The 17,230-nt window shown below is 36.1% G+C and overlaps 1 protein-coding gene across 1 annotated transcript in view; it reads right to left on the minus strand.

Annotated features, from left to right (window-relative positions):
• The window catches only part of LOC142857050 (annexin A10), a 45,891-nt gene that overhangs the window by 9,930 nt on the left and 18,731 nt on the right, over positions 1-17,230 (minus strand). Inside the window, exons 4-6 of the mRNA XM_075984658.1 lie at positions 11,821-11,934; positions 9,873-9,963; positions 8,146-8,225 (exon numbers count right to left, since the gene is read on the minus strand). Of these exons, the coding sequence (XP_075840773.1) occupies positions 8,146-8,225; positions 9,873-9,963; positions 11,821-11,934 (285 nt within the window). The remainder of the gene's footprint in view (positions 1-8,145; positions 8,226-9,872; positions 9,964-11,820; positions 11,935-17,230) is intronic.

Below are 17,230 nucleotides of genomic sequence, written 5' to 3' on the forward strand. Positions count from 1 at the left end.
CTGGGAAATAAGCGAGATTGTCTTTTAGATGGTCTCAATATACAGAACATATAGTGAAGCATTTATCTAATTATTCTTTATTAATAAAAAATCGGGAGTCAGATATTGTGGTAAGAAGTGAGAGAGAAATCATCAGGAATCTATTATCACTTCAGCTCCTCAATCCAAAAGGTCCAAGACCCTCTCTAAGCCCCACCAAACTACTTCCTCTCTCTCTATCTGTCCCCTGTTTGTTTTTTTTCAAACCTCTATAATCAATTTTGGACAGTTAGCTCTTTCCTCTTACTCAAAACAAACTTTATTGTCAGTCTTCAGAGAATCAGAATACAATCAAAATGGCAAACAACAATATAGAACTCTTGGGGCAAAAATCCCAGAACTTGCAATCAATGGTGACTCCTTTGCAATCTCTGTTATTGATTTGGATACTTCAACACGTGAGGAATTAGTGTGTAGTTTTGTAAGGAGTTCCTTTTTGAGCTTTTCTTTGTAACAGAAGAACTTGGAACTTGGTGAAAAACGTTGAAGTGATTTTTGCCTTTCCTATCTCCATGAGGTACTTTGCTTCATCATGATGAGCATCTATGCCTTTGGCAGAGGAGGTAGTGATGGAGTTTAAGACTATTAATGCAATGGTGTAGATATAGTAGTATCTGGCTTGTAAACAGGATTGCAAATGAGAATTTTTTGTAAAATCTTTTAACCCCCATTCTATCATATAAACAACAGAAGGAAGGAGGACTAAACAATGTAAGACCCAGTCGTCTCCAGTGTCAAGCAAGACAGCAGAGAGAGGGGAGAAGTTTGTGATCAGAGTTAATTTCGTTTTTTTGAGTTAAAGTATGGAGAGGGAAATGACTAAGTATGAGAGAAAACTAAGGATACAATGCCTTTCCCTGCCATGTAAGTGCTCATGGCAGTGAAGTCAGTGAGATTGGAAGGTGTTTGTGTGTGTGTGTGTGTGCGTGTGCACATGCGCGTGTGTCTCTCTGAAGTGGATAACATTGGAATTAGTTCTGAATTAGTCTCAACTTCTAAATAACATGAATAGTACCTCAATTTTCTTATATGCTTCTTGTTAGATGAACTTACACTTTGGTTAAGGAACTGGTGGCGAAGCCTGAATAATGGTGTTGGTTATGATCATTACAAGGACAGTAATTCAAAGGTTGTACTGAGAAAACATTGATTAGAATTGCATAGAAGACAAGGCTGGACATTAGTCAGGACTCCTCAGATGCTAAGAAGATAAAGATGAGGCTAAATTAACTTTGACCTAACAAACAGAGAAAGCATCCTTAGCTAACTATCTGTATGTTTGTAGAGTTAGTACTAAGAAACCTCCACATATTTCATGGACAGTAAAACCTTACATCATCTATGCAGGGTTTTTCAGACCTGTAATTTCACAATCAAGATCATAAAGGATGCAGAAAATATCAGTGCTATTTGAGAAACCGTCCTTTGCCAAGTCATTTTATCCTATAAATCACATATACACACCTTTCTACCTAGTAGCTTCTTGGAAAGAAGAAGTGATGGAGAGAGAACATGGAATTGAGTAGCCAACTCAATAGAATTATCAAAGAGATTGAATATGTATCCATACAGTTTGACTGCTCAAAGTATTAGATGAATTAAATTTGCCATATTAAATTAAATATTAAGCATTCTTCTATTTTTTGCTAACACATATCTAGACACATCTAGAAAAGCATAATTATTCATAAATAAATAAATCTCACATTTTTTAATGACTAAATTTGTAGTTCTGAAAATTTATGAACAGGAGACAGCATCTAAAGAATGAAAGTGATTTTACTAGCCAGTGGGATTATGGGTATCATTTTATCTGTAAGTTATGAATATATGGCAGTGAAAGATCCCTTGCGGTCTTACATTTCTACCTTAATTTGGAGATAAAAATAAATAAATTTAGAATTATTAAATCAATTGTCTCTGGCCTAAGAGTTAGAGGACAATCATTAAATATCAATGGCTTTGTTTGCTCTGGTTTCTGGCTTATCATATGGATGTTCATTCCAAACAACCAGTATCCTTGGGCTCTATTTCAAATTTCCTCTAAAAATTTTAATTTACAAAAAAGTGGAAACAATTAAAACATTATATCTTCTGTAAATGTATACTATTTATTTGACAATGTTATCACAGTAACTGTTAGTTTTTATCTTATTTGAGTTTTGACAGGCTTTTGTGCAATTTTGTTTTTTTTTCCCTCAGTGCTTTCATTACTGGGTGTCATGCAATCTTTGTTTCTTTGCTTTGGCTTCATTAAAAATTATTCAGTTTAGCCTATACAACAATTCAACTTACCCACTCTGCCGAGCCCTACAATTTCTGTCTTCTACTTCCTGATTGGATACATTTTTCATCGCTTTCAAAGTCCTTTATAAAGTCCTTATTCATTATTGTCTAATAGTGTAATTTGCTTTGATAAATGTGAATTTCACAAGACCTAGAGACTTTGTCTCCTTTGTTTTCTGATGATTATGAATTGTCAGAAATCATATTTTGTCACATTGTAAGTAACAAGGAAATCCTCCTAGGTAAGTCAAAGAATGCTTTTGGATGGCAGACTTTTATATTTGCTTTCTGGATCTTTGAAGTGTAATCTTTAACTATGCAGCTAAACTCCTTCACTTACAAATAATGGGAGAACTAGCTAGAGATTTTCTGCAGTTCTGTTTATATGAGCTTTTGCTTAGAAAGGTGATCATCTTGAATATCTAACTTGCAGTGGTAACCATCTGTATATGAGAATAGTGTTTGAGTAAAGGAAAAGATAAAAAGGGAGAGACATTAGAAGCGGAAACCCGACTACACTGGAGAACAGAAGGAGAATGGTAGTAGTGCCATGGACGCATCAATGTACAGATTCCAGAAAGGGCACTCCAGAGAATCCTGTGAGTCAAGATGAGGAGTAAGCCTGGAGTATTTAATCAGCTTGCTTCCTATCTCTTTGAGAAAATACTTCTCACAATGTAATTTGCACATGTTGATTAATTAATCTCCAAGAGACTAATCCTTCTTTATTTGACAGATAATTAGACCTTCCATAAATAAAGAGTACTAAAAGCTTGCAGGAAGTGTGTGGGACAGCTTAATCACTGGCTTCAGTTTTTTCAAGATGAGTGTGTTTCCCTTCAGTTGTTTCTTGGAAGAAAACTCTGTGTAGACAAAGTACAAGATTTTCCTCCCAGAAACCATAGCAGTGTTGTTCACCCTTTGCAGCTCACAAATACCTTCAAGTTCTTATGTCCTAAGTCTATGTCTCCATTCATATGCTGAAAACGGGTATCTGAGTTTTAATGTTTGAAGAAGTAAATCTGCGAACAACCTTTCCATTAATGCTGAAAATGAGGGTGCACACAGGATGTGATGTTGTGATTGCCACCACTGAAGAAAGATAAAAATATTTGTACTCTGCAAGAACTGAAAGAAGAATTAAGTCATATACACGAATTTGGTGAACAGCAGTCTAAGTCTCAAAATTTAAGTTAATTATAATAGAGAAAGAAGAAAAGATAACCTCTCTGTCTGTCTGTCTATCTATCTATCTATCTATCTATCTATCTATCTATCTATCTATCTATCTATCTATCTATCTAATCTCTCTATCCATCTCATTTGGTGTGTGTGTGTGTGTGTGTGTGTGTGTGTGCATGCATAATAGAGAGAAAGAAAAACAGAGGCAGAGAAAAATGAATATCTACTTGACTGTGTTAGAGAAAAGGGTAAGGGAGATCAATCTGAATTGCAGTGTTCTGCAGCTGTGAGGTTAGAGGCTATTAGCTCACAATGTAGTCTCTCAGCAGAAATATGCTCCACATACATTGGTCCAAATAGCTAACTGACTCTCAACTTCCCAAATCACTTTAAAGAATCATAAATTCTACATCAGGAACTCCAAGTAAAATCTTCACTAAGTGTAATCAAAGTCAGTAAAAATTTTTAAAATATCTAAAATCCTATTGAAAGTAATCCAGTAAGCATTCTGAATCTTCATAGAACTTCTGTGCTTCAAAAGCACTATAAATAAATGAGATAAATTAATTATATATTAGTGAAATTTGTTTTCTCTATTGTCTGAGTTTACTAATCCCCATGAAATATGCACTGCTTTTATTCTTTGTGTTTAGCATTTTAAGAATAGTACTATGAAACCATGGAAACATATAATATTAAATAAACATTGTTTTTACATGCAGACTGCTTAGGAAAAGAAACAAGTAAAATTAAAAAAAATAAAAAAGGGTAAGAACATTTTGATAAAGGAGTAAATTAAGTAAACTGTTTCTTGCTGCCTGAAAAGTCTAAGGCTCAATTCACCGTCATTTTCTTATGTTGAAAATTTTACTATAATTCATGCTACTTCTAGGGTGTGCGCACACACACACACACACAGAGAGAGAGAGACAGACAAACAGAGAGACAGAGATAGAGGAAGAAAGAGAACATATGTTCATGTTCATTCTCTAGATATCAAACTTAAGAATCAATAATTTATCTTATCAATCTAAAATTGTATTAAGTGGAATTCAGTGTCAAAGTAATCCCTTACACCACACACCCACGCAGCTCCCACCCCCACAGACACAGAAAAGCACAACACCAACACACAAACACACACACTCAGACAGACACACACATACATAGACACACGAGCAGACACACAGACACACAGACACAGGACACAAATACACACATAGACACACAGACACAGGACACAGACACAGGACACAGACACACAGACAGACATAGACACACACACAGATCCATACACAGACACATACACACACAGACACACGCAAATACACAGACACACATACACACACAGTCACACATATGGATACACGTACAGACACACACAGATACACAGACACAGACACACACACATACATAGATACACACACAGAGCCACATCCAGGCATCGAGACACAAACACACACAGATACACACACACATACAGACAGACACAAACACACAGACAGACAGACACCCACACCCACAACATAGATATATACACAGATAAATAGATCAATTATCTTTTCCTCTTGCTCAGTTATAATTCAGCTATATAGAAGAATCTCTGGAAACTGTTGTTTTAATTTTCATTACATAGCATCATTACCTTACAGTAAAAAAAAGTGATCTTCGTTCTAAATTTAGAGAATGTTTTAATTAAAATTAAGGGGAAAAACTCTACCCAATATAACAAAATTCCAAATGTCCCATGCAGAACCCTCCACTGTGTTGTTGATCCTGGAGGGTGAAGTGACTTAAAGAATGTGTAGATAAAATGAGCGAAGGGGCCAGAACTTGTGGGGGAGAAGCTCTCATCAGAAGAGACTGTTCAGGTCTTCACATGACCTTGAGAAATGGAATTTATTTCTCCTATGCTTTTAAGCAGGCGTTAAAAACAGGAGCTGAACACAGTAAGGAATTAGTTTTCTTGCAAACTGAAGTTAAAGAAGAGAGAGGAAGTTTAAAAATCTGATTCTTTTAAGAGTTAGAAGGTGGAAATCCTTGTAAATGCCAAACTATGTGAAGGTAGAGTTGCAGAGTACTTGAAAGGGAAGAACATGATATAACTTGACCTTACAGTAATAAATGGCTAATTTTATTGCTAAGAGACTTACAGTTATGAAATAAAGAGACATCATGGGGATGCAAGAATGCAAAAATAAATAATCTAAAACATACATCTCAAAAAGTTTGGAGTGTGGGTAATTGAGCATGAGTCTAATTGTGACCGGGTAGGTCATGATTCTTCAAAGTTTTCAGGATTGTTAATTTTCAAAGACTTTAGGAACTTATTTTTTTTAAAAAAATACTGGCTATTTAGTTTATGAGTAAGCTATTGGCCCTTGTAAATTTGTCAAAATTGAGCCTTCAAGGAGGGTAGACTCCATGGAAGATCACAGAAAGCCAAGAGTAATAAAGGACAAGAGGAAAAAGCCACAGAAATGTATAGGCTAAGCAATTCAGAGAGCTGGTGAAATGTCTTCATGGGTAAAAGCCTTGTAGAACCTGATGACCTGATTTTGATCCCTGGGACCCACATGGTGGAAGGAGATAACTGGCTCCCCACAAGTTACACACTGACTGACCTTCATACTGGTACCGTGGTATACAGGTGCTACTCTCATAAATACATCTTAATTGAAAAATGCAGGAAGGCATAGTAATCAGCAAAACCATCTGGCGATTCTCCAGAAAGGGTGTGTGTCTTGGTAGCCACCGGGTGTGCTCTTCTCAATTTCTCCAGTTCCAGTCTGAGCAGGTCATACATTAGGAACACACACACACATGCCCACACACCAACAATGAATAAAAAAGAAGTCATAGTTTTTAATATACAGAAGGAGGGTATATTGAAGGATTTGGAGAGAATAAAGGGAAAGTGGAAACATTGTAATTATATTAATCTAAAAATGTAAAAAAAATAATTAAAGAAAAAGAATGTATGTCTCGGGCACTTCTCTTCTTACTTTATTGTAAAGGACATTTATTTATGCTCTCTTCTTCAAAGGCAGTGGATTTTTTTCTCCAATGCACACTATCGTGAATGGAATTCTATAACTTTTAGTGCCTTCTTTGTTTCTATGGCTAATAAATTTGTTTTGCTAATTACTGGGCTGATATTTTTGATGTATAAAGGAAAAGCTTGCAGATTCACAAATTGTTGTTTTACTTTAGGCACACTATAACAGATACACACACCAGAACACAATCAGTATAACATACATACCAAAGCATCCACACCATAACACGCATTTCCTAAAATAAAAGAATAGTACATGGCCTTCAAGATGTCTTCTGAACCTGTAAGGTTTTGTGCTTTTTTATTACTGTTTAAGTAATAAACACTAACTCTACTTGAATTACTGAACACATATCTACTCGACAGGATGACATGAACATTCAAAGGCAGATATAAAACTAAAAGATGATTATACTTTAAAATATTACTATTATTACAATTAATTTGTGGAATGTTGCAGAGAAATGTTAATTGGATAGAAATAATTGCATATCATTTAGTCATAGTAAAGAAGATAAATGGCAAGATATAATTTTAATTTGAACTACGGTTCCTCTTTGGTAATGTATTGTATAATAGAATTTGTAAAGGGTACATTGAGATCTTTTGCTGGCAGTAAAATACAATAAGAGAAAATTCAATTCTGCATTTCATTGTACTGGCTTCTTGGATAATCGGTGCACATATACACATACATACATGCTCACATATGCTCACACACAAACATGCTCACACACATATACAAGCATGCACACACACTTTTGTGCTGCTGGACCTTAAACGTAAGTGCTTGTGCTGGTTAGGAAAGCATTTTGTTGCTAAACTGTATATATCTCAACTCCCATACCTTATTTTTTTATTCTTTGTTTTTTTATTTACAAAATATTTCTAAGAATATTGTATTAGACTATTCTACTGAATTAGATGAGAAGTTAATTCACTTGCCATACAACACTAATTACAGAGTATCATCCCAAGAAATTTAGTATGTCTTCAACTCATCTACTAGTTTTTTTTTTTAAGGGATACAGGATTGGACAGAGATAGTCCAAAGGTTACGAGCATTAGCTGTTCTTCTTGAGGACTTGGATTCACTTCTCAGCAGCTACATGTTGGCTCACATCCATTGTAACCCCAGTTTCTGGGAATCTTATGAGTTCTTCTGGCACCTGTGGGCACCAGGCATGTATGTGGTGCATAGATATACATGTAGATAAAACACCCATACACATAAAATATTTTAGTTGCAAAAAAAAAACTTGGACTTGATTTCTAATTCAAGTTATAAATAAAAAGTCAAATTTTAAGTTTTCTAAAGAATCATTTATACACATATATGTGTTTGTAATAATTTGGAACATAGTAGATTTGCAATGTTTTAAGACAGAATTGACACTCATACTTATGAAATGTGTGAGTCAAGTTTTAAATTAAGTGTTTTAAACTTTGCTGATAGCAAATGCTGTTACATAGAATGTATGAATGAACTGTAATAAACTGGATTTTCTGTCATATTTAGTGAGGATGAAATGTGCTCATTTTTAAAGAGTATAAAACGTTATGATTTTGCATTGTCATACCTGAACCAAATTCATGAGAGTATCTCTGAAGTGTCCCGAGGTCTCTGAATAAATGTCCTCTTGAAGGCTATTGCTGTATTCTGAGTAATAAAATATCCATGTTAAAAGGTTATTACAGAACCTCATATCATTGGGCTTTATAAAGCTAATGCTACTGAATGTTAAAGATGAGGACGCCATTAGTCAGTTTTCTAGTTTTTGTGTCATAAACTATGTCAAAAATACATACACCTGTTTTACTGAAGAGCTAATTTTGAGCCAACATTGAAAAGGAAGATTGGAAATCACTTGTTGGTTTCTCATTCTGTAGATTGGGGTTGTTTTTTTATCATGTTGTCAACTGTTGGATGGGCTAACCATTCTCCCCAAGTGCTCCATCTCATCTCAATGTTTCAAGTGAAAGTTATTTCATTCCCCTTAAGAAACTCTTGGGTTTCTATTCTTTTTTTGTTTTTTGGAAGTGTGATGGTTGACTGTAAGAAATTCTCAATGTTCACAATATACTATGGTGCAGAAATCAAGGCATTACATATTTTTTTAATATGAAAATTATCACCTTTTTAGTTTAAAATGTGAAGATGTTTAATTTTGAGGTAATTTGTAGGGATGGTGATATTAAGTAAGAAAGTGTATTTGTTGAGCAATGGTTATTGCTTGCTGTATTTTGTTTATACTCAGGATGTCTATTGGGTAAAGGATAATACACATGTGACTCAAGGTGTGGGGCACTTCCTGTCATACTAAAGCATCTACCTCATAGATATTTGTAATCACACTTAAGGAAAATTTGGTTGATTTCCTAGAGAATTATTCCATTTTCAGCACAATAATAATTATTTTTAATTAATGAACACATTGTTTTTTTGTGAATAGCATTCATTATATTTATTGGCTTCTGTATTTTAGTCTTTTGATTGATACATAATTGTTATATATATTTATATCGTACAATATAATGGTAAAACCCATGAGTACATTGTGTAATGCTGTCTATCAGTTATTATTATTTGATGCAACCACTCCTCTCTGTTGGCTACCTAGAGGTATAAAATACATTATTATTATTATTGTTCTTCACTGTCCTGTTCAATAGTCTATCAGAACTTATTCCTCCAGTATGTGACAATATACCTGTGGATCAACCTCCCCATCCTCCCTCCCACCTACTCCAGGGCTTCCAAAAAACCCATTCTATTCCAATGAGTCATGTTTCAATTGTCAGAGAACCTGTCTTGCCTAATCTTGGTTGTCATCTTGACTCATCTGGGAGGAGGGACCTTCATTTAAAGAAATGATTTCCTCAGACTGGTGTGTCGGCATGTCTGTAGTGGAATTTTTTCAATTGCTACTCAAGGTAGGAGGGCACAGCCTACTGTGGATGGTGCCATCTCTGCATAGATGGGTCAGGGCTAGACAAGATAAGTTACTGAGCAAGTCAGGAGAAGCAAGTCAGTGGGGAGTGCTCCTCCACAATCTCTGCTTCAGTTCCTTCCTTCAGATTCCTGTTTGAGTTACTGCACTGACTTTTATCAAAATGGACTTGGACCTGAAGGTCAAATAATCTGCCCCTGTCTACTTTTGGACAGTGTTTTATCACAGTAACAAAAATAAACCAGATGGGTGCCTTAAAAGGATTTAAAATATATAAAATTAAATACTTTCATGTGTTGCTTGAAAAGTGTAATTGTACATGTACATAATATATACTTATTCATGTATTTTCTTACGTAAAAGGTATGCTTCTCGCATCTGGAAAATCTCTCCATTTGTTCTTGAAGCTAATATTTCAATGAGGCAGTTCTCATCAGTGCCTGCACCCTAAAAGTCAGAGAAAAATATGAAGACACTTTTATTTGGAACAATAGATTACTTTCTGTACAATACAAGAACAAAGCATTCATCGTGTTCTTAGCGGTGGCAGAGAAGAAAGAAAGAGCATTCAGGATAAAACTCCGCTCACTCTCAGGTCTGTGTCAACTGTCCATTCTTAATGTCCCTGGAAAGATGATGTCATCTGTCTGCTGGAATTTCCTTTTTTGACCCAAATCAACACAGTAAAACCCACTAAGTGCTTCAGCTTTCCTCTGGAGTGGAATTTGAAACTCCATGTGTTGCTGGAATACCAGCTCTTAAGTATTTTGAAGTTAGAAAACACAGGTCTAATAATTCATTGAGTATATTTTGGTGACCTATGCTTGCATCCCTCTGGCTGGGAAACTGTGCTCAGATTTCCACAGCACTGAAACTGGCTGTGTTCTGCATACAAGATCATATCTTAGAGCATACAAGGTTCCATTCTGTGATCATGGTCTTAAAGGTGGCACATCTCTTGCAGAAAGTTCTTGGGACACCTTACCATTCTGTGAAGTATTGAGAAATCTTGCTAATTCCCTCCAAACAGTCACATATTATCTCATTCTTACAGTTTCCTAGCATATAGTTACACAAGAAATAGGATTGGCATGTAAAATTTGAAAAAATGTGATTGGCTGGAATTGACTGGAATTTTATAAAAATCACTGTTCTAATCAGTGAATATTATAATTAAAATTAATGTGTATTTAATTTTTTATCTCTTGCTTAAACCTCATCTCTGTCACATATTGTAGTGATCTGGTGTTTAGAAAACAGACTATGGAGCACTACACAGCAAAGAAAAATAACAACATCTTGAATTTTGCAGGAAAATGGATGTAGCTAGAAAACATCATTTTGAGTGAGGTAACTTACACACAGAAAGACAATTATCATATGTACTCACGCATAAATGGTTTTTAATCACAAAAGAGAGAAAACCAGCATACAAATCACAATCCCAGAGAACTCAGACAACAATGAGGACACTAAGAGAGACATACATAGATCTAATCTACATGGGAAGTAGAAAAAGACAAGGTCTCCTGGGTTGGGAGCATGGGGACCTTGGGGGAGGGCTGAAGGGGAGGGGAGCAGATAGAAATGTAGAGATCAATAAAAATCAATAAAATAAAAAAGAAAGCACACAATGAAGAATTTTAACTGTCTCCACGAGTCTAATGCCAGCATTTGAAAGAAGTCAAGGCCCCCCTTTCTCTTATATCCTCGTACAGTAAAATCTGTAACAAATCTGTAATTCATTTCATGAAAATGACTTTTCTGTAAGGTCATAATTCCTTAAGTTAAATTTTAATGCACCTCAGCAGTATTTCCCATATGTATTTAATTTAAGGACATAAAAATAACAATATCCTTGACACTTTGTTTCTGATTCACTATTTATTTTGATTCTTAGGTAAATGTTTATGAGTAAATTTAAATGATTCTTGTGATTTTAAGCACATTTTCCTCAACTTGAGAACACATATGGAAGAAAGACAAAAGTGAGCAGCTCTGAGGAGTAACTCATTCATATCTGTTGAAGCTGAGCTTGGAGATGACTATGTTTGAGTCACTACTACCAAGGAAAAGGCTGGCCCCAGCCTGTTATCTCAGAGATGCCATTTTCCCAGAAAGCTTCTCTTTACCACAGTTGCCATGGGTAAATATTAGATATTCTCTTTTGTCTTCTCTTTCCGTTCATAAACTACAGGACCATCCCAAGGAAGTCTCTGTTGAAATATGAGCCTGTCCCTGTCATAAATGTATTATTGGATCAGTCTGTGTCTGATGCAGATGTATTACTGGATCAATCACTACCTTCATGGCGTGCCAGAGTTCATGAGCATCATAAGCTGGTGGGGGGTACATCAGGCCCACCATCACTTCTTTGAAGTGAGATGAAAGTTGCTCCTTCAGATCTGCAATCAGGTCCTATGGAGGAAGAAGGAAACATAAAATTTATAACCCCAGTGTACAAGAGAAATATGACTGTGAGCAGTCTTCTATGAAAATGTCCTTTCTCTAGTATTAGAAGATAAGTGTGGTTTGGTTTTGACACATACCCTTGGGTTATGCCAGACAATGGACTGGAGGGTTGAAAATGAAATGATTACTACTATAATCCCGTCTGTGAATGAGAGAGCATGTGGAACTTTTAGTCACATCAGCACAGGAGTTACTTCTTTCTATACTCCCCAACCCTCATGCCTCTTCTGGTTTCCTTGTAAAAAGGAAACATCGAACCTGCAAGCATTTCAGTTTGGGGTCTTTAGTCTCCTGGATAGAACTAATGAATAGCCAATCCTTAAATAAAATATGTGTTTTACTTTAGTTTCTCATTATGTAAACAAGTAGGGTGTACTTGGTTATTTAGTGGACTAAAACCTTATAGAAATTGATTAATCATACAAATTTCTCCAATAACAGTCACATAATTTTAGATCTTGAATATTAAATACTTCAATAGCAAAACATACATGCTAGATTTTAGTTTTTGGAATACAGGTACAAAATATTAAACCAATACTTTAGCTTTTGCTTTCTATTTTGCTGGTATGTGAAGAAATTAAAAACTGCTAAATTATATTTCTGAATGTTGATCAGGACAATTGAGAGATGTTTAGCATTTATTCGGTTTTGCTAAAACCTGTAGAGTGTATCTAGATCTAATTAAAAGTGTGCAACAGTATTTAGTATTTTACACTATTACTGAGTCATAACAAACTCTACTAGAATAAATTCAAACATTTCAGACTTTATTTACAAGGCTAAGTCAATATCAGAAGAGATAAACTTGAAAGACAGAGAAGACATTGGCCAGGTAAAATAGGATGTCTGTATGGAGACCTCAAACTAACTTTAAGTCAGTATCAATTTGGTTTGAAATCTAAATGTTTCTGGAGACTCAGACATTGTTTATTCCAACCTGTTTTCAAGACACAGAGAAATGCTCCTTAAAAACGGGGATCTGAACAAAGTAGATGGGAAAGAATGTGAGGGTTTAAATAACCACGATTTATTGCTGCTATCTCCCAAAAGGGATTTTGATGTGAAAAGAATATTGATTCTCTGAATCAAATCTATAATTAAATATAAATAGTGCACTGTTCAGGAGAGAAATAAGAGACAGTACCTTAATGTGGTCTATTTGTAGTTTTTTGAAAATGTCTTACTGCTTAGCTAGGTTGGCTTTGAATTCTCTATCCTCCTGCCTAGGTCTCCTTAATGCTGTGATTACAGGTGTGTGCCACCAAGGCCAGGCAGTCTGTTTTGTACTGGAATGTAGGGTACCAGAAGCCTAGACAGTGAGTACGGCATATATTTTGTGAATGCGGAGTTTGTGTTCAATGAGGTGTAGTGCAGTGCATTGAAAATGTGAATACAGATGGACAGATTCACCATGCCATTCGGAAGAGATAAGCATGTTCAGGCAGTGGATGCAACCCTGAGACACATGGATTGGCTCCTGGCCTACCAGCCTTGCTTTAACCCTAAGCTGATTTCTTATTTGAAACCCATATAATTTTAAATTTATTTTATTATAATGATGTAGGTATATAATAAAACTTCATATACATATATATTTTTCAGTGTCTATTAACACACAAATTGTCTCAAAACATTTTAAACTCAGCATTTTTCTGTACAACAGGGTTGTGTACAAAACATAGATAGAACATGCGTAATATGTAAATGAATACGTAAAAATAAAAGAATAAACAAACACATGAATAAATAATGTAGAAAAAGAAATAGTTTTGGGTTATGTGCAGAGAATAAACGTACTATTGAAGCTAAAGGTAGTGTTAGCACACCAAGACTTTGGTTTAGTTTTGAAGCACATTTGTTTGATCACTTCTCTCAGTCCATAAGAAATAACAGCATTTTTATTTTCTAGACAAATATCGCTTATGCAAACCGAGGTTAGGATTGCCACTAGATGGCGATATATATCTATAGTTTGTAGTGGTGTGTGTGAGGAGAGAAAGAGAGAGCTAGAGCAAGTTCATTTTTAAAAATTCAGTTAAATAACAGTTTTATGAAAGAAGCCGTATATATTAGACACCCTTTACTGTCATTGTTATAACTATTAATCTAGTTTAAATTATTGTCATGAGATTGAAAGAATATTACTAAGTTTTTTTTTTGTTTGTTTTTTTTGTATTTTCATTACTGAGTAAAGAAAGCAGCAGCCCTCCTCACAGGATTGGTCTAAGCATTACAAGACTTGAATGAAATTGTTTAATAATATTTTAACACTTCAAAATATACTACCAGTATGTCATTCCCTCCAAACTATTGAACAATGCTTACAAATAAGCAGTCTTTCGCTATAAACGGTCACACTACAGTATAGTTTCCATCTCCCTGTCTTCCTAGTCTCGGTCTCTTTCTATCTCCACAGCTCAGAGTTCTGTCTGTTATCTTTCCTCTCTTCTGTTTTCACCAAGTCCCATTGTCAGCACAGTCTGTTGTCTCTAACTGGGAAACACTGTCGTACTCTGTGGGTTGCACATATGGTGATTCTATAAGAACACAGCGGGGATGAGATGGTTTTCACCACTGAGTGACTCTTGGTTTCATTATTTGAGAAGTCTGTGAGGTTCATGCGATGACATCACCCAATGCTTTGCTCAACCCCTGTGCTTGTTAAGCAGCGTGTTGATAAGCAACTGTTGCTGCTTCCACTTCTGGAAACCCTGGCCAGGCCATCTTCTTTCTTCTACAATAACAGAGCAGGCATCTAGGGAGTTTTTTTTCTGTGCTTATTCCCTACCTTCTCTTTAAAAATCTGATGATAATAATCTGTAGAAACACAAACCAGAAAAATCATTCTTCTGCCTTAAATGTTGCCCCACACCAAAATAAACACCGTCATCCTTCTATATTGTTTGTGGTTTATCTCTGAAGAAAGCAGACACAGGATACGTCATTGCATGTAACTACACATGCACATTCTTACCACGGTTGACATGATTCATGATGCATTCTAATCACCTCTTGGCCCTCATCGCTCTTGTCCTTGCTCCTGATTGGCCAACTCTAGGTATGGTGGTCATCCCCCTGCTTCTGGAACAGCAGATCTGCTCTGCTGTCTGACTTTGGACTTCACTCGACCTCTTTTGTTCTTCCCCTGTGTACCCTCACCCCTGCAGCCTTCTCTGAAAAACTCATATAGCCACTTAGTCCAGCAGACCTCACATTTCTCATCTGGCTTTCTCTGTACTCCACAATAGGTACTGTCTTCAAACTGACATGTTTTACTAGTAATGCTCCTTCTCACCCAGGCATGGAGTGGCTCCACCATGGCAGAGATTTGACTCCCTTTCTCCATAGTTCTTTCATTAGCCCCTGTAGCTGTGCCTGCTAACTGCTAAGTACAAAATAAGAACAAAGTGAGCAAGTGAATGGATAAGGCAGCATGTAATTCAACCATTGTTTGTTTGTAGTTATTCTCGGCAGTTTGAAAACAAACAAGGAAAGCAAGCTCTGCTCCCAGCAGCCTCCCATTATTGGAGGGTGCAGAAATCAGGGTAATAACCTGGGCACAGTGCACAGCAGGGCGAGGCCTATTAAGATAGGAATAGCATGCTATTATCAGGGCACCAGGAAGGAGACTGTGCCTTCAGCTGGGAAGATAAATATTGAATTGTATGTTTAAATAAGTATACTTTGAAAGGAACACTCAAATCGGCTTCCTAATTAGAGCCTTAAATTCTCACTTGGAGCTACATAAATAACTTCTCAGGTGCAACCTTTGCAGTGTGACTTTCCCCAGCCTCATTGCTTCTGATTTCCTCTTTACTGAAACCTTGGCCTGAAGCAGGCTCCATTGGAATCACAGCTTGGCCTTCCATTAAGCTAATAAGTACTTGCTTTTCAAATTGAGATGTTCTGTGCCACCACCAAACCCTTTCTGACCACTCTGATTAAATTAAAAATAAAACAACGCTTTCTCATCCATGGTTTCTTTTATTTGCATCTTCAAATGGGTCCAGTGGGGTCAAAGGTGGGAGTGTGACATCTTTGTTTGAATAGACTCGGGGGAACACTTTCATGCGTTTTTAACTTAGATTCTGTTTCCTAATTAATCACAAAATAGGCCTATTACTGACATACTCAAAAGGCAAGCTCATAGATGGAAGGTTAGAATCTCTCTTTATTCTACTCAGTGTGTGACCCCTGTGCAAACACACAATTGTGTTTCATTACAAAGACATTTGTGAGACTGGTGCTACTTTGCTGCAGGAAGAGAATGCTCCTTCACATAGCTACTCTGCACGGGCACTGTCGCATTTTATTTATTGCATCATTTCTAGTGGATACATGGGTTGTTGATTTTTGTCTTATGAGAATGATGACTATTTGGTCTTCTAGAGAAGTACAGCATATCAAAATTGTAACAGCTTGGATCTTGAATGTTCTTTGAAGGCTTACACATTAAATGCTTGGTCCTTAGGGTACTTATATTTGGAGGTGATGGAATTTTTGAGAGGTGGGACCTGTGGGAGTTTCTTAAATCATAGGGGCACGAGAGTGGTGAGATATCAGTTCCTTTCCTTCCTCCCATCCTCCTTCCCCCCCTTTCCTTCTCAGGTATGAGATGAGGGGTTCTGCTTTGTCACATTCTGTCATCATGATGATGTGGCAGCTCACCAAAGGTCCAAAACCACAGGGTCACTTGCTAATCGATTAGAACTTCCAAAAGTGTGAGTCATTGTAAATATTTTCTCTTTATAAATTGATTGTCTCAGATACCTTGTCTCATGACAGAAACCTGACTAATCCAAAAGGTGCCCATCTCAATACAAATTTAAACGATAACAGTCATTCTTTAGAAAACATTTGTCAGCGATGGAGATAGGAACTCTCAAAAAAAAAAAAAAACAACCTAGGGGGAAAATGGGAAATAGGATATAAGGAAATAGGTTGGCTTTCAAGGTGACCTTGAAAATGTCTGGGGAAACTAGGAAAATTATTTGGTTTTGGTTATTAATGTGAAATATTGTAGAGTATATGAAGATAAAAAAAGCATTTATTGCATCATTTGATACAGCTGTTTAAATTATTACCCAAGGGCATAACCAGACTGTTCTCAAAGCTCTGGTGATTGGATCCCTCCCTGGATGAATTTAAACTTGTCATACACGTTTGGGATGTAGGTCTGATTGATTTGCCTTAATGTTTGAAAATTATAAATCGTGTATTTCACTGGACATATTGTGAC

The sequence above is a fragment of the Microtus pennsylvanicus genome, chromosome 9 (genome assembly GCF_037038515.1).
Source record: "Microtus pennsylvanicus isolate mMicPen1 chromosome 9, mMicPen1.hap1, whole genome shotgun sequence".
Lineage (NCBI taxonomy): Eukaryota > Metazoa > Chordata > Mammalia > Rodentia > Cricetidae > Microtus > Microtus pennsylvanicus.